The sequence below is a fragment of the Spermophilus citellus genome (genome assembly GCF_964194105.1).
Source record: "Spermophilus citellus genome assembly, chromosome: 1".
In the NCBI taxonomy this organism is placed as follows: domain Eukaryota; kingdom Metazoa; phylum Chordata; class Mammalia; order Rodentia; family Sciuridae; genus Spermophilus; species Spermophilus citellus.
This window is the reverse complement of record NC_138182.1, coordinates 163,669,664-163,696,506: the sequence shown is the minus strand read 5'-3', so window position 1 is coordinate 163,696,506 and position 26,843 is coordinate 163,669,664. Positions and strand designations below refer to the sequence as shown.

The following is a 26,843-nucleotide window of genomic DNA, read 5'->3' as shown; positions in this document are numbered from 1 at the left end:
CTGAGCCACATCCCCAGCCCTTTTTATTTTTTATTCTGAGGCAGGGTCTCACTAGGTTGCTTAAGGTCTAGCTAATTTGCTGGGGCTGGCTTCGAACCTACGATCTTCCTGCCTCAGCCTCCCGAGCCAGAGATCACAGGCATGCGCAACTATTGATATTTGACACAATATTTAGTGCTCTGGTGTCATATGATTGCTTATTTTGTTGTTATGCTTCTTGGATAAAGAAGAGAAAGCAAGTATTTTAAAGAAATGAATTTTGAGTCATTTTGTATATTAATTCAGTCAGAGATGCAGTAGTCCTGTGCTTCTTGGGAAAACTGTACCATTTGGTCCTGGGGCCAGAAGAGGCAGCCAAGTACTTTTATCCAAAGGTTCTGTCATCCACCAGAAGTGAGGGATTATCTTAAAGAGAGCAGGCATGCACAGCACCTCTGTTCCTCCTCTAGAGCCCATGTTGGTCACTTCCATACTGTGGGTGGATCCACAAACAGATTTTTTTGCAGACTGGGTTGCTATTGGGAAGAACACTTTCCAGACCAACCTGAAAACCAACTTCTCCCATTACCTAGTATTCACACTCTGCCCACCTGGCCTCTCCCTGAAAAACTAACTGCTGTGGTGCTTTAATTCACATATTTACAAGATAACATTACATATTATTCAGTTATAGGTCTATCAGTAGCAAAATACAGGGAAAAAGGCATGCAATGAGTAGAGATGATCTTTCTATTACTTTGTAGTTTTTGATTTATGTCAAAATTATTTCAAAGCACACGTTTCCATGGTGTAAAATTCATGTTTTAAAGTACAGTGTGAAGAGAAAAGCAGCCCACAATGTCCTACTTTTGCTGTTTGATTTAATTAACATGTTTGTTTTCTTAAGCTGTATAGCTGTATAATTTACTTAAAGTAATATTTTTACTAAGTCTCTTGCTGATGTAAAGGCAGGTGAACATTTATGAAAGGGTTGACTTCAAACACTGAAGTCAGATCTCAGTAATAATTGCCACATTTTTTTCCTTAGTAAATGCAGATAAGGTACAATAGATATTTTTGTTTTTAGTATATTAAAGATTTATTTCATTCCCAATTTAAATACACACATTATTAATATAAGGGGCACTTATCCTGGAATCATTTGGCAGATGTCTTTTTATAAAATTTTGTCCAGGACAGATCTTATAAACAAACACACATTATACACACACACACACACACACACACACACACACACACAACCTGTATTATGACTGTATGCAGAATTGTAATCTATCATATACAATCCACAAATGTCTGAACTTTGTTTTCTGAGAGACTATGAAGGACACTGGGTGGCCTTGATTTGGTGGCTTAGAAACAGAATAGAATGCATAAATAATGAAGACCTACACTGTGTAAGTCACTGTGTACTGTGGAATTTGGGCACAAGGAGGAAAATTATATCTGGGGCTCTTTGCGGGGTGGCTAAGAAGAACAGTGGCATTCCACAGTGGTGTCTGCTCTCCTGACTCACATGGAAAGACAGGAAGTGCAGTGTTCAGCAAGACAGTCAGGTGCACTCAGGGCTTGTGGGTGCAGAAGTCAGACCTCAGCATGTGCCCCATCTCTCATCAGCACCATTGATGTGGACCTTCCATATCTTCCCACTGGTGAAGCTGGTATCTCCGAGCATCAAGCAGCCTCAAATCAGACAAGCCACAGTCACATTTACCTATGTCTCATCCCTAAAATCAAGGCACTATGATGATCTGGGGCCTCCACTTTCAAACATTCAAGCTGAGCCACTCTTCTCAGTCTGGCTACTGCTTGATTCTTCAGTCTTAGCTCCAGCTGAAGTAATTTGGATCCATGGGGTGGGTGTTGCTCTCATTCCTATGGGGCTTTCGCTCACCCTTCTCTCACATAACTTAATCCATCCCCTTTTAGCCTGGCTTCTAGTTCTTGATATTCTACCTTTAAAGTCATTTCTTAACTCTTTCCCCCTCCTTCTTCGAAGAGTGGGGTAGCTGCTGTCTCACTCCACATGGATTGGAATTAGCCTTACTGCCACTGTCCTGAGGGGCAGCCTCTTTGTTTTACTCATTTGCTTCAGGCCACTGCTAGAGAGGACCATGACTATGACATGGTAGGTACTCCAAAAATAGAATTCTAGTGAATGTGTAGCTGAGGAAATTTCCATTTCCGATGTTTTATAACAGGGGGGAGATGATGGAGGTTGAGTCTGTTGCAAGAGATATCTTACCAGTTGACAGGCTTCCTTGTCTCTGGCCTGGGTCTACAACCTCCTCCTCCCTGTTCCCTAAGTCACTGTACCTTACAACCTTGAATAGGATCTCACTGCTTAGAAACAGGAGTCAATCTCTTTAGCATAAGACAGATAAGGTACAATGGATATGATCATTAACAATTTGGTTCTGGCCCAACTCTGCTGCTTTTGCCTGCTGGCTCCTAACTGTCCTTACTTACGTCTCCATCTTCAAAACTTTTCCCCTCTGAGAAGTATTCTCTATTCCCTTAAGCATGCATCCATAGTACTTCATAGCACTTATGTTAAATTATAATTTATTTTGTTATTTGTCTCTTCCAGTGGTCATTGAGCACACAAGGAGTAAACATCTCCAAAATCTCATTGACGGACTCAATATTTGGTTCCCAGTAGGAGCCTAGTAAATGTTTGTACAGTGAATTACCAGAAGTCAAAATCCTGTAAGGCTAATCAGTAAAGAAACCTCAATTTTGGAAGTTAATTGCTTTAAATAGGAACAGAAAAGCAGTATAAATCAAACTTAACACAGTTGTATTTTTGTCATGTAGCCAAATAGAAAGATAAATAAATTTCCTAGAATATTCATGCCCATGGTCTTATTTATAGATTTTTATTGTTTTGTACTGTCATATGTTCCAGTGTGGATTGCTTATGTGAGTCTCAACTGGAACAAATCAACAAATTCAAAATTTAAAATTCAAAGAAACCTGGATTTTATATTAATTTTAGCTCAATAACTCCAATCAAGTTGGTTCAAAATTATTTTTCTCCCTAAGACTAAAGAAAAATTTTCACAACCTGTAGGATATTCTTAAAGCATTTATTAATTTGCAGTTGTGTTGTTTTTGTTGTTGTTGTTTTGGGGTACCAGGGATTGAACTCAGGGGCACTCGACTACTGAGCCACATCTCCAGCCCTGTTTTGTATTTATTTAGAGACAGGGTCTCACTGAGTTGCTTAGCACTTCACCTTTGCTGAGGCTGGCTTTAAACTTGCCATCCTCTTGTCTCAGCCTCCTGAGCTGCTAGGATCACAGGTGTGCATCACCACACCCAGTTGTTCTTTTAAAATATTCCTCAGCTTTTGACTTTAGAAGAAATATATTTCTTTTATAATGTTAATGAAGTAGCACCTAAAAATTCTAAAGTTTTTTTCCTACATGTGACAATGAAAATTCTGTGACAAAATGTTGGAAACAATCTAAAAGACCTCTGCACTGAAATAGAAAGCAAACTTTAAAACCTCTGTTGTTACTGTATTAAATTCCCACGGTCACTGCCATGCATGTAGTCATAGACAGACAGGAACATTCCTCAACTCTAAAGGTTCTGATACTTTCAGTATCCACCAGACTAAAGATACACAGGGCTCTGCAGAAAGTGAAGACATTGCAAAGACTGAGATTATATGTTTACCTACTTTTAATGGCAATCAACAAAATAACCCATTATAGAAACCAGATGTATTGGCAAGATAAAGATAAATGGTAGAGACCCCCTGCCCCAACCCCCCCAAATAACAAATTCTAAAGCTAAATATCACTTTTCATGTCACTTTCAGTTTAGAGAACAAAAATTGGAATGCACTATGACTAAAACTTACATTTTTTTCCCCCGATGTTCTTTCTCTGAATAGTCATTGCTATTCCCTGAGACTTTTGACTAGCAAACGGATCTTAGAAGTCATCCAGTTCAAACTTCTCATTTAATAGCCAAAGAAACTTAAGCTTAGAAATGTGAATGGACTGTCCAAGGTTACAAGGCTTATCATGAGCAGACAGCAGTCAGAGCCCATGTCTTGACTTTGCAATGCATATTCAAGGTTTACCATCTTAGTAAATCTGAAGCTCACAGACTGGCATCTGGGTTTTAATATTTGCCACCCATGGATCTATTTCATGTGCCTTCACAGATTATTTCTACTATAAAATTTTTTAAAAGTTTCTAAAATCAGTACCCTTCATTAAACTGCTTTCCCGAGAGCCCTTGAGGGCAGAAAAATAATTTTAGCAAAATCCATTTATTCATAGAAAATTAAATATTTTATACAATGGATAATTTGAGATCCTTGTGTTCTTCTTCTTTTTTAACTCTTCAATCTGATTTAGACTCAGGAAGCAAGACATTCCTTACATAATCCCAATGAAGCAACTCCTAATGATTCTAAAGTTCTTTCTTCATGAGAACAATGAACATTGTGTGACCAAATGCCGAAAATAACCTACAAGACTTCCACTGAAGCAGAAGAATTTAAATCAACTGTTAGTACTGTATTAAAGACCCCTCGCCCCGCATTCTCAAGCATTTAAATAACCAGTCATTTCCTGCAGAAAACACCTTTGCAATCTTTTATGCTGGCATTCAGGACCCTCTAAATAAGGCTCTGATGCAGCCCTGTAACCTCATCTTGGCATGCTATGTTAACAAACAAGAATTACTGTGTCTTCTTTTCCACCCTCTTCACATCTGTCAGCTCACAATGTTTCATATTTAAGTGTTCAGAGACACTTATTTCATCCTGCCATGCATTTTCTGTCCCTCTCTGTGGACCTGTCAATACTAGAAAACATCTCTCATATCCCTCTAGACTGAAAATCCTCGAGGCAGGTCTATGGCCAGGTCTTTCATAATTTGCCATTCTTAAGCCCCAACAGCATGTGGCGACGTATGTGACAGAGACCAGGTGCTCACAGAGCTTTACTAAATGGCAGAGAAGAGACAACTGAATCCCAGGGCAGAAACTGGAGCACTTTGTTGTGTTACTGAGGAAACTGAGGTGCAGGTTGGAGAATGGACTTGTCACAGCTCAGCCCACATGTAGATTCCTGATAACGCAGTTCCAAAGAACCAGTCAACTGCATCAAACCAGTTTTCATTACTTATATTTTTTTCTTCCTAAAATTCACTATGTAAATGTCCTTGCCTTCCTAATTGGAGTGCATTGAAGATACTGTTTTCTAATACCAATGAACATTGCACATCCTCCCTCTCTCTAAACACACATGCACGTGTGCACACACACAGATACACACACACACTCTCATCCTGCTGTAATACTGACTGTGGTTTCTAATGAAGTCACTTTTTTACTGGTGGATTTATTCTATTGTCAGATTGTCACTAACTGCTGTTATCCTCACTCCAGTAGCTTTCTCCTCTTTTTAATTTGCAACTATTTGAGAAATGGGACTCTTGAGTCGCACTACAATAGTGTCTAATGACAAGCAGAAAGCGTTCACTGAGACCGCCAATTATTTTTTCTATGAAGACAGCAGATCAGCTTTAAAGCTGATATTTTTGGCTACTCATTCACAGCCTTGATTCGGTTTGAGTTGGGTCCCAGAGGGACAGACTATTGGATAATAGATTTCAGGGTGCAAATTGAGGTGACCCCAGGCCAACTGCCTTTTTTACTAAGTTCTTGTTTTAGATGTATGGTTATATTAGTAACTCATTATAGAGAGACACCTGTGTGTACTGCCACGGTAGCACATCTGGGACAACCTGCTGAGTTTAGGAAAAAGAAATTAAAAAAAAATTATGAGATCATAAGAATGATTCTACTTTTGTTTTGGAAAACATTTCTTTTATGTTGTTACACAGTTTGGAAAGATATAACCCCATGTTTTTAAGGAGTTTTCCTAGGAAGAGGGTGGTGATTGCTAGGGAGTATGAAAGGCTAACAAAGGGGTGTTTTGGGTTTAAATTTAGTTAACTCTGGAATTCTGATTTCTAACTTCTCTGTACTGCGGTGTGAGAAATGGACTACACACTGATGCTAATTCTATGGGATCTACTGAAAACTATTTTATGGTTATCACATAGGGTCAATTACTATAAAAAAATCTGTGCATGCTAGCACTTCTGGCTTGGAATATGCACAATAGATGAAGCTTGTGAACCATGTTTCAGATCATCTACTAATACTGCTAACAGTTTTGCCTGTATGATACATTAAATGAATGCTGAGTTGCATGGGTCTCTAATTATAATCATGTGTCCGTTTCTCTTTTTCTTTGCTCATTGTTTGATTTTATAAACTTTGAGGTTACATCATTACACACACACACACACACACACACACACACACAAGTTCACACTATCTTTTTGGTGAATTGAACTTTTACATTATGTAATGATCTATTTTATTTCTAATAAAATTTTTGCCTTAAAGACTGTTTTTATTTGGTATTAACAGTAGGAGCAACCTTCTCCTCCTCCTTCTTTCTTTTTTGTGGTTGCTGAGGATTGAACCCAAGGTCTCAACTGAGCAATACTCCCAGCCCAGCAACCTTCTTTTGATTAGTAGTTGCTTCTTGTATCTTTTCCCAATCTTCTATTTTCAACCCGTTCACGTACTTGTGTTTTAGATATATCTCTTGCAAACTTTCTACAGGTAGAATTTAAAATTAGTAACATCATTTATTGGGATCATTACTAACTGGGTTTATTTTTATCACGTCTTTGAAAATTTCTAATAGTTCTATTTCTTATATGCTCCTTCCCTACCACACATTTTCTCCTATCTTCTATACATTTGGATGTCATACATTCCACTTTTTGATATTTACTGATTATCCTTATAACTTTTACCAAGACATATTTTATACTTACAATTCAATCACCCCTCTTCCCTCCAAACAGTGTGTGGCCTTTAAGCAGGCTTTAAATTGAATCATACTGGCAACCTCACCTGTTACCCAACACTTTAGTTCAACCTTATTCATTGTCCAACACACTCACTGCTATTGTTTTGCACAACATGGTAGTGTGGTCTACATTTACCCACGAGGCTACATCTCTTTTGTCCTTGTATTGCAGATGTTGGAGATCCCTCCTGGGACCTTGTCCTACTCTCTGCAGGAAATCCTTCAGAAATCCCTGTTGGTAGCAAATACTCTCACCTTTTCCTTAATTAATGCCTCTATTTTATCCTTGTTTTAAAATGAAAGTTAGGCAGGTACAGAATCCTAGATTGAAAGCTAATTTCTCCCAGCAGTTTGAAGCTGTGCCACTGTATTTCACTTCTGCTAGTGTGTGTGTGTGTGTGTGTGTGTGTGTGTGTGTGTGTGTGGTGTGTGTATGTTGAGATGTTTACCTAAATAGAAAGAGCAAATAAGTTTATCTTTTACTCTTTCTGACTCCCTCTAAGTTCAAGTATCTACATGCAGATTTCTTTTGTTAGGCTTCTAGAATCACACTTATATCTCAGCAATTTAAAAAAAAAAAACTCCAAGACATACATCCACTTATTTTTGTTTGTTTGTTATTTTCTTCTTCTGGAAGTCCAATCTGAAGTACTTAATCCATCTCAATTTATTCATGAGTCTCTTTCTATTTTCTGCAGATAAGGAATTGTGACAAATAATAAATATTTCTTCTATCTTTCAGTTTACTATTTTTCTTGAAGTCTAATTTTTCTATGTGTCTAATGTGCTACTTAGCCTTTCCACTAAGATTCCTCTTCGCTTCTTTTAATTCCCCCCCCCCGTCCTTAATATATATTTCTGTTTCATGCTTTTCATTTGATCTTTCTATAATCATGTTAGGCATAAATGTTTTCCATATTTTGTATATTTCTGTGCTAAGAAGCACACTATTCAATTTTTTTTTAAAGAGAGAGTGAGAGAGGAGAGAGAAAGAGAGAAAGAGAAAGAGAGAGAGAGAGAGAGAGAGAGAGAGAGAGAGAGAGAGAGAGAGAGAGAGACACTATTCAATTTTTCCATTTGTTCCACTGCTTACTTTCATGTTGACTCGAATCCTCATGTACTTTGGGGTCCTGAATGGCTAGAGTGGGGGGGGAAGGCTTATGTCTTATGTCAAGAAAGATCAGACTGACTTGAGTTGACACATGTCCGTTCAGAGAGATCTGTGTTTGCTTCTTCCAAGTGATTCAGGTTGCTACCCATCAGGGATTTCAATGTTGATTTCTCAACTTGTAGTTATATAAATTCAAGACTATGTAGGAGTGGGCCTTTGCCACTCTCTACCTCTCAAACCCATTAAGCGCACACTTTACCCAGGCTGGGAGACAGGTGCAGTTTTGTTTGTTTCGTTGGTTTCCTTCTGTGCTCGTAGATTGTATATTTGAAGCTGTGTTTTTCAAACTGCTGTCAAGTCCCATTAGTAGTGAAATCAATTCGGTGCTATGGTTCTCAACCTTGGCTGTACATTAGAATCACCCAGGGAACTTTTACAACCCAAGATCAATTAAATCTGAATTGCTAAGGGTGGGGCACAGGCAAGTATACTTTTATAGTATCCAGGTGACCTGATGAACAGCCACAACTGAGAACCAGCATTTTACAGCAAGATGGAATGTAATATAATGAACCAAAGAGTAAGTTAACACGAATCCTGAGTAAGAACTGTGCACACTGCTATGAAACCTGCTAAACAATGGTATGTGTGACTAAATATCATGTTCAAATATAGATTGTGTTCTTTACTGGGGTGGGGGGGGAGTTAAGCCTCTTGGTTACCAAGATTAGCATCTGTTCTCAGAGTAGCGGAAAATTGGGAGCCAACTTATTACCTGCATCCCAGCTACCATACACACATGCATACTTTTACGGATGGAAGCTGTCTTTCTTGGATGTTCAGCTAGGCATTTCCATCTTATCCAGTAACTTTAGGGTTTTGTAAAAGGTTATCAGGCTACCAAGTCTACTATATCACTCAATATGGAATTCCGATTTCTTCAGGTACTTTTTTTCTTTGATTGTTACTAAAAACTACACCCTATAATGTCTAAGTTAATTTTACAACAAAAATGTGTTGGGATTATACTCTCCTGATACTAACATATTCTACAATGGCACCACAGAACAATGGCACCACAGAACATGACCTGTGCCATTACCAACACATCACTGTGGCATCTGGACTGCTTTCTCTTATTTCCCTTTCTGAAAACTTCTATTGCTTTCATGAACTGGGCAACCAAAACTACAAAGTCCTGATCCTAGACTATTATATGTATCTGAGAAAGAGATTCTTCAAGATTAGGACTTTGAAATTTTGGTTGCCCAGTTCATGAAAGTAATAGGAGTTTTCAGAAAGGGAAATAAGAGAAAACAGCCAAAATTCAAAAAGAAGAACCAAGACTGAATTTCTTTGTGACCAGGTGGTAAAATCTGATGATTGGTGGATACAATGATTACATGCTAGGACCTGACATTCGATGACACTACCATTCCTCCCAATAATCTGGGACAGGAGTCTGCATCATAGAGAGTGTTTGTAGTTGTTGCTGTTGTAGGCATGGCTAAACTTCCCCTGGGAACTAGGGGGCACCTTCCCAAAGATCTTCTAGATAAATATATATATTTTTTAAAGCAAGGAAAGAGATTAGGGAATCTAGTTGTTAAGCCCTTTCTTATCCTGTCCTCAGGACATCAAAAGATGTAACAGAAATATGTTTTTCTATTTCTGCCATGTCCCATCTCTGGAATCCTACACTTTCTCCTATCTTAATCCTCCTAAATGCCACCGACCCACCCAAAATTCCATCCAGCCACATGGAATGAGGGGAATTAGTCCATAGAGCAGTTCATCTAAACCAGACTGGTTCTAAGCATCCATGTAAAACATTCACCCTCCCTTTATGTTACCGTTGGGGCACTTGTACATTTTCAACCATAAATACAGTAAATGTTTTCTATTGGGATCATTATGTCACACGCAGACCACAACATTCACATGTGGCAGATTGCTGGCAATCTGTTTTCTCTCTCCAAGGAAGTAAACAGCTGCACAGTCACTTCAGTAAGACTGAAAAGGAGACAAAGGTGAAAGGAAAATATATTAATGGATTTATTGAGGTAAGATGAGGCTTTGTGTTTAATGTGGTCTAACTGGTCAAAACATTTAAATACATTATTATGCTCTAAAAGTAGATGTAAATTTTTTACAATAGGTAAAAAAGCAAAGATAACTACTAAAAAAGAAATGTGTAAGAAAAAAAAGAAGAAAGACAGAAAACTAAAAAAAAAAAACCAAACAAGTAAGCTTAAGAGAGCCAAACTTTTTCTGACCACTCAGGAAAAGCCTTATCAGAAGGCACCGGAATTATATAGCATTTTCAGAGGCCCCCAAACCTGTAAACACAATATGGTTTTCTTTTCCACTTTTAGCTCTTTCCATATTTAATCTGAAAGGTTCACTGTTTTGAAGGAATAAGCGGATGTTTTAGAAGAGTTATTTAACTGTAATTCACATGCCTTCCCTACATAAAGCCAGTATGGTAACAGCATATCAGTGAGGATTTTTAAAATTTCACTAAGTAATTCCTACCTTCATCCCTGCCCTCTCTACCTCGGTCTCCTCTCTCCATACTATCCCCTTCACTTTTTCCCTCTACAGCAGACACTGTTTTAAGTTTATACTGTCTCTCCATTGTTCTGGGAAGACGTCCATTTAATTCTATGTACCAAATTTACTATGTTGTAAATGATCTCTTGGATAATTCTGATGCTATATAGATCTAATTCTATTGTGTCTGTGCCAGTTTTTCTTCTTGATAGCTTTCCATGGATAAAAGACTTATATTTAAAGCTGAACTTTTCTTATAACACATGCACATATAGACATATAACCGTTTGAGCTGTGCAATGTAGGATACTTGTTGAAAATGGTTACTTCCATTCAACTAAAATAATAATAATAACAACAACAATAACATTAACAATTATTATCATTGGTACTGGGGATTGAACCCAGGGGTGCTTAACCACTGAGCCACATCCCCAGTCCTATTTTGTATTTTATTTTAGAGACAGGATCTCTCTGAGATGCTCAGTGCCTTGCTTTTTGCTGAGGCTGGCTTTGAACTTGCAGTTCTCCTGTCTCAATATCCCAAGCCACTGGGATTACAGGCATGTGCCACCATGCCAGGCCTAACTAAAATTAAATAAAATAAAAAAATTAAATTCTTTGATAACAGTAGCTGCATTTCAAATGCTCAATAACCATATATGGCTAGTGGAAAACAGATTGGACAGTCCAAAAGAACACTGTCATGGCTACAGAAAGTTCTGTAGCATACATGCAAGTAAAGCCAAGATTGTTCAATTTAAATTGTTCTCTGTCCTCCTAATTTTATAATAGTTTGATGGCTTCATTAAGGGAAAGAAGAGAATCACGGTAGCAGTTATTATCACATCCATATACACTAGAGTCTAAAACAGTGTTACAGACGATTCTCAAAGGTGATAAAAATATTTCCTAAGTCTACTACTCCGATGAAACAACTAAAATCTAAGAAATACTATAAAAGCCAATGTGAAGTATTATATCCACTTTGATAGCTATAACCCAAAGCTGACAGAGGCTATGCTTAAGGGCAATTTCTTATTTTAGTTAGAGGATGATAAGCTGCAGGGCATCGTTTCATATTTCAAGTATAAAGCAGTGACCTTGACCGCTCCCTTAGAGTAGGAAGGGTGAAAAACAGCTCTGCAGGGCAAAGGTGAAAGGATGAAGCATCAAGCTACACTGCTGGCCAGTTCCAGGTCTTCAGAGATAAGAACCCAAACTAGGGAAAACAGGGACTAGCTGAACCTAAGGAAATTCTTATAAAGAAGTTTAATAACCAAAATAATAGGTTCAATGCTCATTAACCAGTCTAGTGGGATGAATTGTACCATCTTGAAGATAACCCAAAATAAAGACAATTTCTTCAGCGAAGAAGGACTAAGTCTTTATGTTCATTTAAAAATTTTTAAATGAAAACACCTTACAACGATTTTGTGAAATATGAAATATCATCCACTGCTGAAAGTGTGGAAAAGAAGGCTTAAGTGAGAGTCTATAAAGCATAACTACCTAAATAAAATTACAAGTATCTAACATGAGTTTCTGGGGTAAAATAAAAAAGCAGAGAAGTCAATGATGCTTATACTTGGGTTTGATCAAACTAGACTTTATTCTTGCAAAAGAAATTGCCAAAAGTTAAACATATAACACATGATGGAACGCTATACGATAATTAAAAGCAATGTCTCTAGACTTGGAGTTTGGAAGTCATCACTCCCATTCTCACAATAAAAAAAAAAAAGGATGCAAAACTGAAAGTCAACAATTTTTAGATTGAGCAGAGACTTCTGCCAAAACCAGAGACATAGTTAGACACGGAAAACCATAGCTCACCTGGAGAGAAAACCACCCAGAAGCCAGCCTCAGGTAGTAACACCTGAGAGCCTGAGGAGGAACTAGCTTGAGGGGAAAAGTCCTAGGACCTGGGCCTGGAGTGAGGGCTGGCATCATGCTTCTGAGTTTTAGGTCCAAAGCCTCATTAAGATCTCAGGATAAAGATCATAGAAAAATCTCCTCTTGCTAGCAGAGAGAAGAGTAACCATTTTAGGATAAGCCCAGAACATTTTGTTCTGTTTGAGAAAAGCCTGCCTCAAAGGAAATCATTTTATCCAAGCCGAAGGGGGGTTTTACAGAGTCTAACCAACAGAGGAGAGGGAAATACAGGGATCCAGGCACCTATCCCCACTCTCTCCTAGATCTGCCAGGAGGAGGAAGGCAAGCACCCAGCTCCTGTCCCCTCTAGCCTTCAGGCTTCACTAAAAGGAGGGGAGAAAGCTGAGAAGTACCAGGAAAGGTTACAGCCCAGGGCAAGTGTGTTTACTAAAAGCTGAGACTGATCCCAGGCCTAGAGGAGGTGTCCCCTCCACCCCTACTTTCCACAGGGCTCCAATATAACACCAGGGGATCACAACAGACTCATCACTGAGAGGGAAAAACCCAGGAGTCTTTAATTCTGTATCCAACAAAAGTATCCTTCAAAAATGTACAAGTAACTTTCTCAGGTAAACACAAGCTGAGGGAATTTGTTATCAATTTGTTCCTCACAAGACATCCAAAGAAAGGTTTTCAAAAAAAGAAAAGCTATAGGTCAGAATCTTTGATCCACAAAAAGGAGAGCATTAGAGAAAGGATGAGTGAAAGTTGAACTTCAAAAGGTCCATTTTTCTTATTCTTAATTGATCTAAATAGTAAAAATTTGTTCAAAATGATAGTAGTAACAATATACTTGGTGGTTATAGGTTATGGATAAAGTAACCACAGAAGTGATAGAAGGAATGAGAGGGAAGAACTAGGAACACAATTTACAGTTATCTGTATTACCCAGTGAACCAATATAATGTTACTTGAAAGTGGATTTGAATGAATTATAAATGTATATTTCAAATTCTAAGATAACAATTAAAAAATCATTAGAGGAATTGGTATACTAAAAAGAGAAAAAAAAGAGAAAAAGTATAAGATTTGAAAAAAGATAAAGAGGCCATGAATAGAAAACAAAGACAAATAAGACGGAGAATAATCCAACTATATTCACTTTAAATGGCAATAGTCTAACACACCAGTTAAATGATAGAGACTGTCAAAGTGGATCAAAAGCACAGGCCAAACTATATGTTATCCACAAAAGGCCCACTTTAAATATATATATATATATATATATATATATATATATATATATATATATATATATGGAAAGAGAGAGAGAGAGAGAGAGAGAGAGAGAGAGAGAGAGAGAGAGAGAGAGATATTAAGAGTAAGGGAATGAAGAACAAGAATGAGAACAATAATCTTAAGAAACAATTTCAGACAGATCAGACCTCAGAGGAAGGAAAATTATCGGGTATGAACAAAGGCATTACATATTGATAAAAGGGTAAGTATTCCAAGAAGACACCAAGTTTTTATTGTGTATGGGCATAACCACAGAGCATCAAATAGGTGAGGCAAAAACTGATGTGCCTGCAAGGAGAGTGGACAAATCCACTGTTACAGCTCAAGAATTCATGCCTCTCTATCAGGTGACTGGCAAGTCCAGCAGGCAGAAAATCAGCAACAACATAGTTAATAGAACAGTACCATTAATCAACTGGATTTAATTAACATTTATAGAATACTTTACATAGCCACAGCAGAATACATTATCTTCTTATGGTAACTCAGACTGTTCATCAAGATAGACCTGGGCCATTAAACACATCTTAAAAATTTAAACAAATGTTTGCACTCAGTCCACAATGGAATTTCTGAAATCAAGCACACAAATATATCTGTTAAATCCAATTCTTTTGATATGGATATTAAATAAATAACTTCAAAATAGTGTGGGTCATAGAAAAGTATCAAGAGAAATTTTAAAATATTTTGAGCTAAGTGAAAATGAAACCTAAACTTATCAAAATCTGTGATATGCAGTGAAAGCAATACTTAGAGGAAAATTTTTAGCACTGAATGCAAATATTAGAAAAGAAGAAAGTTCTAAAATCAATCTCCTAAAATTTTACCTTAGTAAAGTATAAGAAGAGGAGCAAGTTTAGTCCAAAGAAAGAAAGGACAAAAAATTAGAGCAGAAATCAATGAAATTGTCTAATCCATTAATCTTCTATTTCCACTCCTCTTGTGTGTTAGCATCTGCATATCAGAAAGAAGTTTCAATCTTTGGTTTTTTTTGTATTGGCTTATTTCACTTAGCATGATAGTCTCTAGATCCATCCATTTACCAGAAAATGTCATGAAGTCATTCGTCTTTATGGTGAGTAATACTCCTTTGTGTATATATATACCACATTTTCTTTATCTATTCATCTGTTAAGGGCATCTAGGTTGGTTCCATAGTCTAGCTATTGTGAATTGAGCTGCTAAAAACATTGATGTGATTGCATCACTGTAGTATGCGGACTTTAAGTCTTTGGGTATATACCAAGGAGTGGTATACTTGGGTCAAATGGTGGTTCCATATCTAGTTTTCTGAGGAATCTTCATATTGATTTCCAGAGTGGTTGCACCAATTTGTAGTCCCACTAGCAATGTATGAGTGTACAAATGTCAACAGAGAAAATCAACAAAACCAAAAGTTGCCCTTTGAAAAGATCAATAAAACTGATAAATCTCACACCAGGAAAATAAAGGGGAAAAGAGGGAAAACAAGAACTATGAACCTCAGAAATAAATGAGGAGTGATCACCACTGATTCAATAGACATTAAAAAGAACAATAAAGACAAAATTTGAATAAAACTATGTTCCCAAATTTGAAAACTTAGGTGAAATGATCACTCCTTGAATATAATCTGCCAAAAACAATACAAGAAAAAATATATTATGTAAATTGGGTTGTATCTACTAAAGAAATTCAAAAAATGAGTACAAACCATCCAAAACAGAAAGCACCAAGTTTGCTGATGAATTTTCTTAAAAATTAAGGAAAAGATCATACCAATTTTCTGTTCTGTCCTCTAAAGATAGAAGCAGATGAAGCTCATTCTGTGAGGCGAGAATGACCCTAGTACTGAACCCAAAGAAAGTGAAACTACTTGTGAATATGATTCCAAAAATTCAAAAAACCAAACAAAACAAGCACCACAACCAATACCACATATAACATCATACCTTCCTGCTATGATAAGAAACAAATCAAAGATGTTCCTTCCCTCTCACTTCTCCCATTCAGCAACACATTAGATATTCTAGCTAATACAATAAGAAAAGAAAAATAAATAAAAGCTAAACAGATTGGGAAGAAAAAACAAATCATAGAAGGCATGGTTTTCTACATAGAAGAATTCCTCTAAATAAATAAAAGCACTAGACTAATAAGTCATAATGAAAAAGTGCAGGATACCAAGTTAATATGCAAAAGTCAATTTTTTTCCTACATACCATCCATGATCAAGTAGAATGTGAAATTAAAAACATAATATTGACAGTGTGGTGATGGTGAAAGAATAGACAAATAGATCAATGGAACAGAATGGACAGGGAAGAAAATAGACTGAAATGAGTATATCAACTGATCTTTGACAAAGGAGTAGAGTCAAATCAATATTGAAAGGAATAGTCTTTTAAACAAAAGATGCTGGAACATCTCCATGGAAAAAATGTAGATACAGACTTTACATCTTTAATACACATAAAATTCCAAATGGAGGGCTGGGGTTGTGGCTTATTGGTACAGTGCTTGCCTCACATGTGCGAGACTCTGGGTTCGATCCTCAGCACCACATAAAAATAAATAAATAAAATAAAGGTATTGTGTCCAACTACAACTAAAAAAAATTCCAAATGGATCATAGACCTTAATGTAAAATGCAAAAGCATAAAACTCCTAGAAAATATCATAGATATCACATTAAGTTTAGAAAGAAAAATCACATGATCATATTAGTAGATGCAGGAAAGTGACCTAAAAAACAAACAAACCAAAAAGAAAAGAAAAGAAAAAAACAAGGTCTTGACAAAGCCTCTTTAGGTACAATTGCAAAGGCACAGTACACAAAAGTGTCAAAAACCTATGCTGGACTTCATTAAAATTAAAAATTGTGCTCTGTTAAAGACACTGTTCAGGGAATGAAAATACAAGCCATAACTGGGAGAAAATATTTACAAGACATATATATTTGATAAAGAACTGCTCAAAATCTGAAATATTGACACCACCAAATGCTGGCAAGGAAATAGAGTCACATCTCCCACACTGATGGTGAAAGTGCAAAATGGTTCAGCCACTATGAAAGATAAGGTTTGTCCCTTTCTTACAAAAGAAAATCTACACTTACCATACGACCCACAAATCATGCTCTCACGTTTTACCCAAATGAGTTGAAAACTTACATTCATATAAAACCTACATATGAATGTTTATAGGTGCTCTGTTCATAACTGCCAAAACTCAGAAGCAACCAAGATATCCTTCACTAGGTGAATGACTAATGTTCCATTGTACCAGATCTTCTTTCATCAAAAAGTCATCAGCTATCAAGTCATCATAAATGGAAGAACCTTAAATGGATATTACAAGTGAAGGAAGCCAATCCAAACAGGCTGTGTACTGTATGATTCTAACTATGACATTCAAGAACAGGCAAAACTATGACGAACAGTAAAAAGATCAGTGGTTGCCAGGGGTTTGGGAAAAGAAAGGGAAGGATGAATAGGTAGCTTATGGAATTTTTAGAGAGCTTATGCTTTTTTGCATTATACTATAACAGTGTATATATGTCATTGTAACATTATCAAAATGCACAAAATGTATAACAGTGAAAATGAGTCCTAAGAACACTATGGTTTCACTTGATAATGATGTGTTAGTGTTGTTTCACTGCCTTTAACAAGTGTACCACAAGGATCTGGTTTGAAAGTGGGGGAAACCTGTGGGGGGAGAGGGGGAGGGATGGAAGGTACATGTTGGAATTCTAATTTCTGCTACTTTGCTCTGAACCTAAGAGTACTCTAAAAATGAAATCTGTTAAATATAGAAATAGGGCTGAGGGTGTAGCTCAGTGGCAAAGTGTTTGCCTAGCATGTGCAAGGCCCTGGGTTCAATTCTCAATACCACACACACAAAATGAACACACAAACAAAAAAATCTTTAAATATAGAAATAATGCTTCTATGATACAGGTAATAAAAATATCATGAACTCAATGAAGGAAAGGCATTACGTTAAGCAGTGGGAAGGAATGATATGATGAACTAAATGGGTACAGTCCATAACTCAAAGAGCTTACAGTCTTGTAAGCTCTTGTTTTGATGAGAAAGGCAGTCACCAAAACAAAATGCCATGCAAATCAACATACAGCTGTAAACCATAACCAGTATTTTCAAGAAATGTCTCATGAAGAATAATTTAGATAGGGAATAAGAGTAGGTGACAGTAAAGACCTGGCAATGTGACTTAAGGAAGCAGCATTAAGTCTGGGACCTAAAGGAGGAGTGGGGCTTAACTTTGAGAAGATGGATGAAAGACTGTATGAAGATGCTCAACATGGCACAGCCCCATCCTGGGGAAAAGAAAAGTATGGTCAATGCAGGTAGTGGAATATTCCAGAACCACAGTTAGTAGGCTGTAAATAGCAACACAGATGAATTTCAACATAGTGTTGGAAAGAAACTGAATGAGATCTATTACACAATACCATTAATGGAACCTAAAAACACATGCACTCACAAAAATGCCATATATCTTTCAAAGACAGACAAATCTCAACGCATATGCAAGTTCAGTAGCTACATTCATAGGAAAAGGCAGGGGGAGAGTAGGTAAGGGATTTTAAGAGAAAAATATAAAAACTAATGAGGACTAATAAAGATGGTCTGAACTCAGTTTACAAATGAGATACAGAAAAAAAAAAGAAAAAGATAATACAGGAAGGGCAATGGTCTACCAACAGAAACTGAGGCACCAAAACAAAAAAGGCCTTTTGGGGGGTCCTTAAGGAGCTAAATCCAGCCAAAGACTGTGGAGGCAGATGAAGTTGTGGAGGGGAAGAGAGTGGCCAAAGACTAGAGAGGTGAGGAAAGCAAAGGCCAGCCCAGTGTCTCCCCAAGACTCACTAAGGGCTGTTGATTGTGTCCCAGGTACAAAATGTTGGCAAATAAAAAGAATAACAAACAGAAGTATTTTTTTAATTTCAACAAGTCAGTAGTATTAACATTGATTTATATCCTGCTAAAATACTTTTAGTGATCTTGTGAAGATTTACATGTGTCTTAAAAATACTTTTATAATCAATATGTTCTACTTTTATAGACATAAAATTAAGTTATTCTTAAAACATGTTTTCCTTACAATGTTGAAGACTAGTATTTTCTAGTATCAACAGAATTATACTTCAGGCATAACTATTCTACTAGTATAATAGCATGTTACAAATATGTTTGAAAGAACTAGAATTTCCATTTAAAAGATGGAACAAATTCATTTAGTGCTTGTCCCTTTAAAGCATTTATTACATTTTATATTCGTTATTAAAGCACATAGTTTCATTATTCTAATATAAAAATTCTCATAAAGCTGAGAGTAAAATGAAAAACCCCAGTCTAACAAAAATTGCTTTGTGATATTGAGACTGAATACAGATTAAAGTGCTATCACCTTTTCATTGAATAAATATGAAAGATATAAAGAAACAGGAAGAGAATAATCATTGACCCTTGAATGAAATGAAATGAGTATGGCTTACTCCTAACTTGAGACAGAAATAGGCCTGAGGTGTTACCTTCATTTTTATCTTCTCATGCATATATTGCTCTTTCCTAAGAGCAAACACCCATTACGATGTGTTTCAATTTCCCCAAAGATAAAGGCACATAAAATCTAAAGTCTGAAATAGCACCTTTAAATGAATGTTACCAGTTTATCTACACATCTATATGATGGATTGACTCTGTCACTAGGCTATGCTAAGCAGGCAAAGAAGCATCACAAAAAGATTTAACAGGATAAAATGCTTACAATCCGGGTCATTGAGTCCATCTTCCACCTTATCAATAAGTATCCCAAACCCAATTTTCCATGATTTTCTAAGAAAGAGTCTTCTTTAACTGGAGAAGACCCCATTTCCTGAAAGCTGTGAGATTATTTCAGGAGAAATCAGCATGTACATACGTGAGAAATCAGCATGCTCATACATGAGAAGTGCCTTTCTATAGTTCTTTTATTATCAATTGGAGTAAATACTTCAGAGTAGAGATTTTGTAAACCCAGAGACTTTAATAAACAAGACTGGGACTGTTTTGATGGGGATTTACCAGCCAGGAAATACCTACATATCCACCTGGGCTCTCACTATCATCTGAGATCCACCAGCTCAGGAGGACCTACCCTCACACTGGCCAGTCCCCAAATGAGCCCCATATTATTTCTCTCTCTTCTCTTCATCCTCCCCTGCAGTGTGAGCACCCATATTGCCTCCACATTTCCAATGCTTTTTGTCAATGTTAAAATTAGGACATACTTCAAAGCAATGCCAAGTTTCTGAAAGTACCTGGTAAGCAGAAAAGAGAAAACTTGGTGAGTCAGAGGTTGGGGAAGTTCCAGGTTTGCTCTCGGAAGGGGAAAAGGAACAGGTGAGGAGGGAAGGAGTCAGGGAAATACCGTGTGTGCAATAGGGACAGAAATGACTACTGGTGTTGCATGACAGAAGGTGGGTATGTCCCCACTGGGTCATCTAGAAGGAATCATTAAAGTTTCCTGTCCTACAATGAGCAAACATTCTTATGCGTCTGTGAAATGTGACACTTTCTACTTCTCTACGTCTTGTTATGCTTCGTCACATGGAAATATTAAAGGTTAATTTTATATGCTTCCATTAGAGAATCTGCCTAAAAAGTAAGGAAATGATTGGAAAGATAAAACTACAAACTCAAAAATCCCCCACTACTGGACATGACATGCTGCCAATATGCAGCTGACTCCGCCGCCTATGTAATAACACTGAATACACAGGTCTAAACAAATTTATTTGGGTACTGTTCATCATTTTCTAACAGCAGGAAAAATGAGTAAATTTTTTAAAACTTCATTCAAATAAATGAACTCAGATCTTAGATGACCACATAGATTTTAGATATTTACATTCAGCACAAATTTTTTAAAAAATCGGGAGAGATAGAAAGCCAGACAAGAAGCCTAAGAAGACATCAATGAATTCTACCAAGCATTTCAAGAAGAATTAATACCAATTCCAATTAATACAAACACTTCCAAAAAAGACAAGAGGAGTATTTCCTAATTCATTCTATGAGCCAATATCATGCCCAAATCAAAGATATCACTGAAAAAAAATACAGACCAATATTTCTCATGAATATGGACATACAAACTTAGAAACTAGCTACCTAACCCAACAACAAATAGAAGGAATCCCACCTGACCAATGGGATCTCTCATATGAACATCTTGACAGAAACAAAAACTATTTGACAAAATCCAATACCCTTTCATAATAGAAATACTCCATAAACCAAGAATGTAGGGGAACTTCCAAAAACCTGAAAAAGGCCAACTATGAAAACTCACAGCAAACATTACAGTAAAAGACTGAATATACTCCCTCTTGAGATCTGCAACAAGACAAGGTTGTTTACTCTTGCCACTTCTAATCAACACAGCTTAAGTTTTAGCCATACAAATTGGTCAAAAATGAATAAGTAAAAGGCATTCATATTAGAAAGGAAGAAATGAAAATGTCTATTTTCACACATTTTCATATATAAAAAAATCTTAAAATGGCCACTAAAAAATTAGAATTAGTAAAGAATTTGAACAAGGTGAAAGGATTCAAGATTAATATGTGAAAAATAGATCGTATATTTAGAATGAAAAATCTGAAAATAAAATTAAGAAAACAATTCCACTTAAAAATAGCATTATGACTTTCTCTTGTCTATTTGCCCTAAGACATCCAGTACTATGTTGAACAAGAGTGGTGAGAGTGACACCTTGTCTCATTCAAGATCTTAGAAGAAATTCTTTCAGGTTTCTCCCATGCATTAGGTGTTGGTTGTGGCTTTGTTATAACTTTTATTCTGTTCAAGTATGTCCCTTTAATACCTGATTTGTTCAGTTGTTATCATGAAGGGATGGTGACTTCTATTAAATATTTTTTCTCCCCAAATAGATTTACCATACATATCCAACTTTTGCACTTCTTGGTATATATCCAAAGGAAATGAATTCAGAATATAAAAGAGATACCTGCACACCACTTATTGTATGTATTCATGATTGCTAAATTTCCCATCAAGCAATGAATGCAGAAATGTGGTGTGTGTGTGTGTTTGTGTGTGTGTGTGTGTGTAAACTTTTATAACACACAGTGAAATATTATTTGGCCTTAAAAAGGATATCCTATAAGTTTCAGCAAAATTAATGGAACTGGAGAACATTATGTTAGGTGAGATAAGTCAGACACAGAAAAACAAATACCCCATGTTCTCTCTCATTCATGGAAGCTACAGAAAGTCTATCTGTATGTACAATGGTGACTATTAGAGGTTGAAAAGTGGGAAGAGGGGAAGCAGACAGAAGAAGGCAGGATAACAGTACCAAAACACAAAGTATTAAGTTCTAGTGTTCTATAGCACAGTGGGGTGACTATAGTTCAGAGTAACCTATTTTATATTTTATGAATGACTAGAGAAAAGCCCAAAGACTCCAAACATAAACTAATGAAAAGGAAATGAAAATGTTAATTATCCTGATTTGATCATTACATATTATAAACATGCAGATTATCACACTGCATTCATCAATATGTACAATTAAAGTAACAATGAAATAATTAAAATAGCATCATGATAAATGCTTGAGTAGATAACAGGCTTCTCTGATTTAAATATTATACATAATGTGTGTGTGAGTGTGTGTGTGTGTGTGTATGTATAAACATCATATGGTACCCATAAATATGTACAATTTTTATGTGTCAACTAATAAAATAAAATAACTAATTTTAAGGTAGCATCAAAGATAATAAAATATTCAAGAATAAATTTTAAAAGAGAAGCAAAAAACAGACTCTGAAAAGTAGAAACACTGATTTTAAAAATTCAGATCTAAATAATTTGAAAGACACACAATGTTTGTGAATCAGAAGATTAACATTGTTTAAAGGGCGATATTACCCAAATCAGTCTGCAGACTTAATGCAATTCTTATCAAAATCTCAGCTGTCCTTTGTAGAAACAAGTTGACCCTAAAATTCATACGGAACTGCAAGTGTACCAGAATGGCCAAAAACAATCTTGAAACAAAGAATAAAATTGTAGACTTACACCTCCCAATTTCAAAACTTACTACAAAGCAACAATAATTAAGACAAAGTGTTACAATACTGGCCTAAGGACAGATATAGAGATCAATGGAACAGAATCGAGAATCCAGTAATAAACCCATAGATCTATGGCCAATTAATTTTTGCTGAGGGTACCCAAACCATTCAAATGGGAAAAAAGATTCCTTTAACACATGGTGCTGAGACCACTGGATAGCCACTTAAAAAAGAATGCATTTAGAACCTTATCTCACATGATATCTAAAAACCAATTCAAAATGGATGAAAGAAACAGGTGTGGTGGCTTGGAAGGCTGAGGCAGGAGGATCACAGCTCCAAAGCCAGCTTCAGCAATTTAGCAAGACTATAAGCAACCTAGTGAGACCCTGTGTCAAAAGAAAAAATAAAAAGGGCTAGGATGTGGCTCAGTAGTTAAGTACCCTTGGGTTCAATCCCTAGTTAAAAAAAAAAAAAAGGAAAAGAAAAGACAAAGACATAATGGAAGAACTAAAACAAAAAAGTCGGGGATCCAACATGGCCGCCGGCAAGGAAGCAGCAATTCCAATGTCTCCACATCAACGGGATCAGAAAGACCCATTGGAACAGCTGCAGTCTACCTACTGAGGAACTTCTAGCAAAATTCCGTTAAGAGGGGACCTGCCAGGAATTGGTAGGTTTATTAGAAGTGTCAGTTTGTCCCAGACAAGTGGATCTTGGCCGGCCACGCGGGCGCAGAGGTCCAGTCCCGCAGCCACCAGCTGCTTCTGCAAGCGGCCGGCGGCCCAGAGCGGCACGGCCTGCCCGAACCCGCAGAGGGCACCCGCCATCCCGCCGTCCCGGGGAGGCCCTGCTCTCGCTCTGCGAACGGCCACCCTGCCTGCCAGGCTCTTAGCCATGCGGCTGCAGCTGCCCGGCTCTACAGGTGGCCCCCTGGCGGGTGCAGAGGTCCAATCCCGCAGCCACCAGCCGCTTCTGCAAGTGGCCGGCGGCCCGGAGCGGCGCGGCCCGCGCGAACCGGCAGACGGCACCCGCCAGCCCGGCCCTCCCCGGAGGCCCCGCTCTCGCTCAGCGAATGGCCACCCCGCCTGCCCGGATCTTAGCCACGCGGCCGCAGCTGCCCAGCTCTACAGGCAGCCCCCGGCGGCCCGACGCAGAGAGAAGTGTCCCCGCCTGGCCCAGCAGACAGCCCGTGCCCTCCCGGCTCTACTAACAGCCCCGCCCACCCGGTGAACGGCTCCCCCCACCCCGGCCCCAGAGACAGCGTGAAGGGAATCTAACTAACTCTTTACGAAATAGCGAACTGGGAACTAAAACCAGAGATTGTGTCAGACCAGAGACAAGCCAGTTCCACCCCTCCCTTCGGACACTCCGGCAAGGAGCCAGGGGCCCGCCATAGCAGAGAGGGGAAGTCACCAAAGTTCGGCCAAAGAGATTCCTTCCCAGCGGAATCTACTTTAGCAGGTGTGTGACTCCCACCCACATCAGATACAAACAACCAGGAAACTTCAAAATCTCTCCATGGGCGTGACCATAAGGGCCAAAGGACTCTCGACCCCCAACTCCCCCTACTGCCAGTGACGTGGGCGTGACTGTAGGGGCAGAGGGAAGCAGAGAAGACTCCTCACCCCCAACTCCCCCAACCGCGAACTGAGAGGGTGTGACGGTAGGGGCGGAGGGAAACAGAGGACACTCCAGGCCCCCAACTCCTCCTACCGCCAGCAGAGTGTTTGTGACTATAGGGGCTGAGGGAAGTAGAGAGGATCCTCGACCCCCAACTCCTATTACCACCAGCAGCGACACCAATGGTCTTAGCTGCCAGATTCCGAAGGTGTGCCCACCAAAGGGGTCTGGAAAAATTAAACAATTGACTCCCAGACCACAGCTCCACAGCACTGGGGCTTAGATGAATGACAGAGAGAGTGCTCAGTAGTTAGGGAAATAGAGCACTCGGTGGGGCTAAAAGTGTAACCAAATCCTTGGGGAACTGCCTCCGGTGAGCAGGACCTGGCTGGCTGGCAGGAGGAAGGGGAGGAGGGGCCGTAGAAGTGAAACGGCTCTGGACCAACAGGATTGAGAGACTCCCAGGAACCGCCTTACAGGGATTGCTGTTGACACATTGAGGGCAAAACTCAGCCCAGAGGCTTTGCCTACAAGAAGAGAAGAAAATGGATCTCTAAGACCTAATTTTATTTCCTATTTCATTTTATTTTTTTCTCTCCCTTTTCCCTCTCTCTCTCCCCTTCCAAGTTTTACTGCTCTTTCCATTCTCCTCTATGCTATCTATCTCCCTCTCCTTCTTTCTTTTCAAGAGCACCTACCTTCTCCTTCCCCACAACTTTCATCCCAAGCATTACGTCCTCCATTTCGCGTAACTGTCTAAATGCAAATAGGTGTGCGCCCTCCCCCCGCGCCTGCAAGGTAGGCGGACCTGCAACCCACCAGCAGGTCAGGCCCAGCAACCTGGGAGTGGCAGAGCCGCCCCACGCGCCTGCAAGGTAGGCGGACCTGCGACCCACCAGCAGACCAGGCCCAGCGGCCTGTGGAGGGGCAGAGCTGCCCCCTCCCCCCACGCCAACAAGGTAGGTGGAACTGTGACAACCAACAGAACAGACTCGGTGGCCTGCGGAGGGACAGAGCTGCCAACCACGCCTGTAAAGTAGGCGGAACTGCGACCCACCAGCAGAATAGGCCCAGCAACCCGCGGAGGGGCAGAGTAGCCCCACGCGCCTGCAAGGTAGGCGGACCTGCGACCCACCAGCAGATCAGGCCCAGCGGCCTGCTGAGGGGCAGAGCCGCGCCCTCCACCCGCACCTGCAAGGTAGGTGGACCTGCGACCCACTGGCAGGTCAGGCCCAGCCACCTGCGGAGTGGCAGAGCCACCCCACGTGCCTGCAAGGTAGGCAGACCTGCGACCCACCAGCAGACCAGGCCCAGCGGTCTGCTGAGGGGCAGAGCTACCCCCTCCCCCCACACCAGCAAGGTAGGTGGAACTGTGACCACCAACAGAACAGGCTCAGTGGCCTGCGGAGGGGCAGAGCTGCCAACAACTCCTACAAAGTAGGCGGACCTGCGACCCACCAGCAGAGTAGGCCCAGCAACCCACGAAGGGACAGAGCCACCCCACGCACCTGCAAGGTAGGCGGATCTGCGACCCACCAGCAGAGCAGGCCCAGCGGCCTGCTGAGGGGCAGAGCTGCCGCCTCCCCCTGCGCCAGCAAGGTAAGCGGAACTGTGACCATCAACAGAACAGGCCCAGTGGCCCACGGAGGGGCAGAGCTGCCAACCACGCCTGCAAGGTAGGCGGACCTGCGACCCACCGGCAGAATAGGCCCAGGAACCCGCAGAGGGGCAGAAACACCCCACTTGCCTGCAAGGTAGGCGAACCAGCGACCCACCAACAGAACAGTCCCAGTGGCCTGCAGAAGGGCAGAGCCGCCTCCCGCGCCTGCAAGATAGGCGGACCTGTGACCCACCAGCAGAACAGGCCCAGTGGCGTGCGGAGGGGCAGAGCTGCCCACCCCCCCGCGCCTGCAAGGTAGGCGGAACTGTGACCACTGACAGAACAGGCCCAGCGACCCGCAGAGGGGCAGAGCCGCCGCCCGCGCCTGCAAGGTAGGTGGACCTGCGACCCACTGGCAGAACAGGCCCAGTGGCCTTCGGAGGGGCAGAGCCGCTGCCCGCGACTGCAAACGAGGCGGAACTGCGACCACCGACAGGAGAGGCCTAGCGGCCCGCAGAGGGGCAGAGCCACCACCTGCGCCTGCAAGGTAGGCGCACCTGCTACCAACCAGCAGAACAGGCCCAGCGGCCTGCCGATGTGGTAGGCACATTGCCCCAATTGGAGGAGGAGCAGAGCCCCTGCCCGCACCTGCGCGGGAGACTTTGCAACTATACAAGAGTAATACAAATATATAGGGGGAAAATTCAATAACACAACAGTCTCAGTAAGCAGAAAGAAACGGGAAGAGTATGAAGAGACAAGGAAAGA

At 39.7% G+C, this 26,843-nt stretch overlaps 1 protein-coding gene across 5 annotated transcripts in view; it reads right to left on the bottom strand.

Annotated features, from left to right (window-relative positions):
* Positions 1-26,843, bottom strand: part of KCNN2 (potassium calcium-activated channel subfamily N member 2) — a 439,076-nt gene that overhangs the window by 42,989 nt on the left and 369,244 nt on the right. For 4 of the 5 annotated variants that reach the window (XM_081304749.1, XM_081304748.1, XM_081304752.1 and 1 more), the window contains one exon: positions 9,970-10,041. The exons of the other annotated variant lie outside the window; for it this stretch is intronic. In XM_081304749.1, the coding sequence (XP_081160875.1) occupies positions 9,970-10,041 (72 nt within the window). The remainder of the gene's footprint in view (positions 1-9,969; positions 10,042-26,843) is intronic. 5 annotated transcript variants of the gene reach the window in all.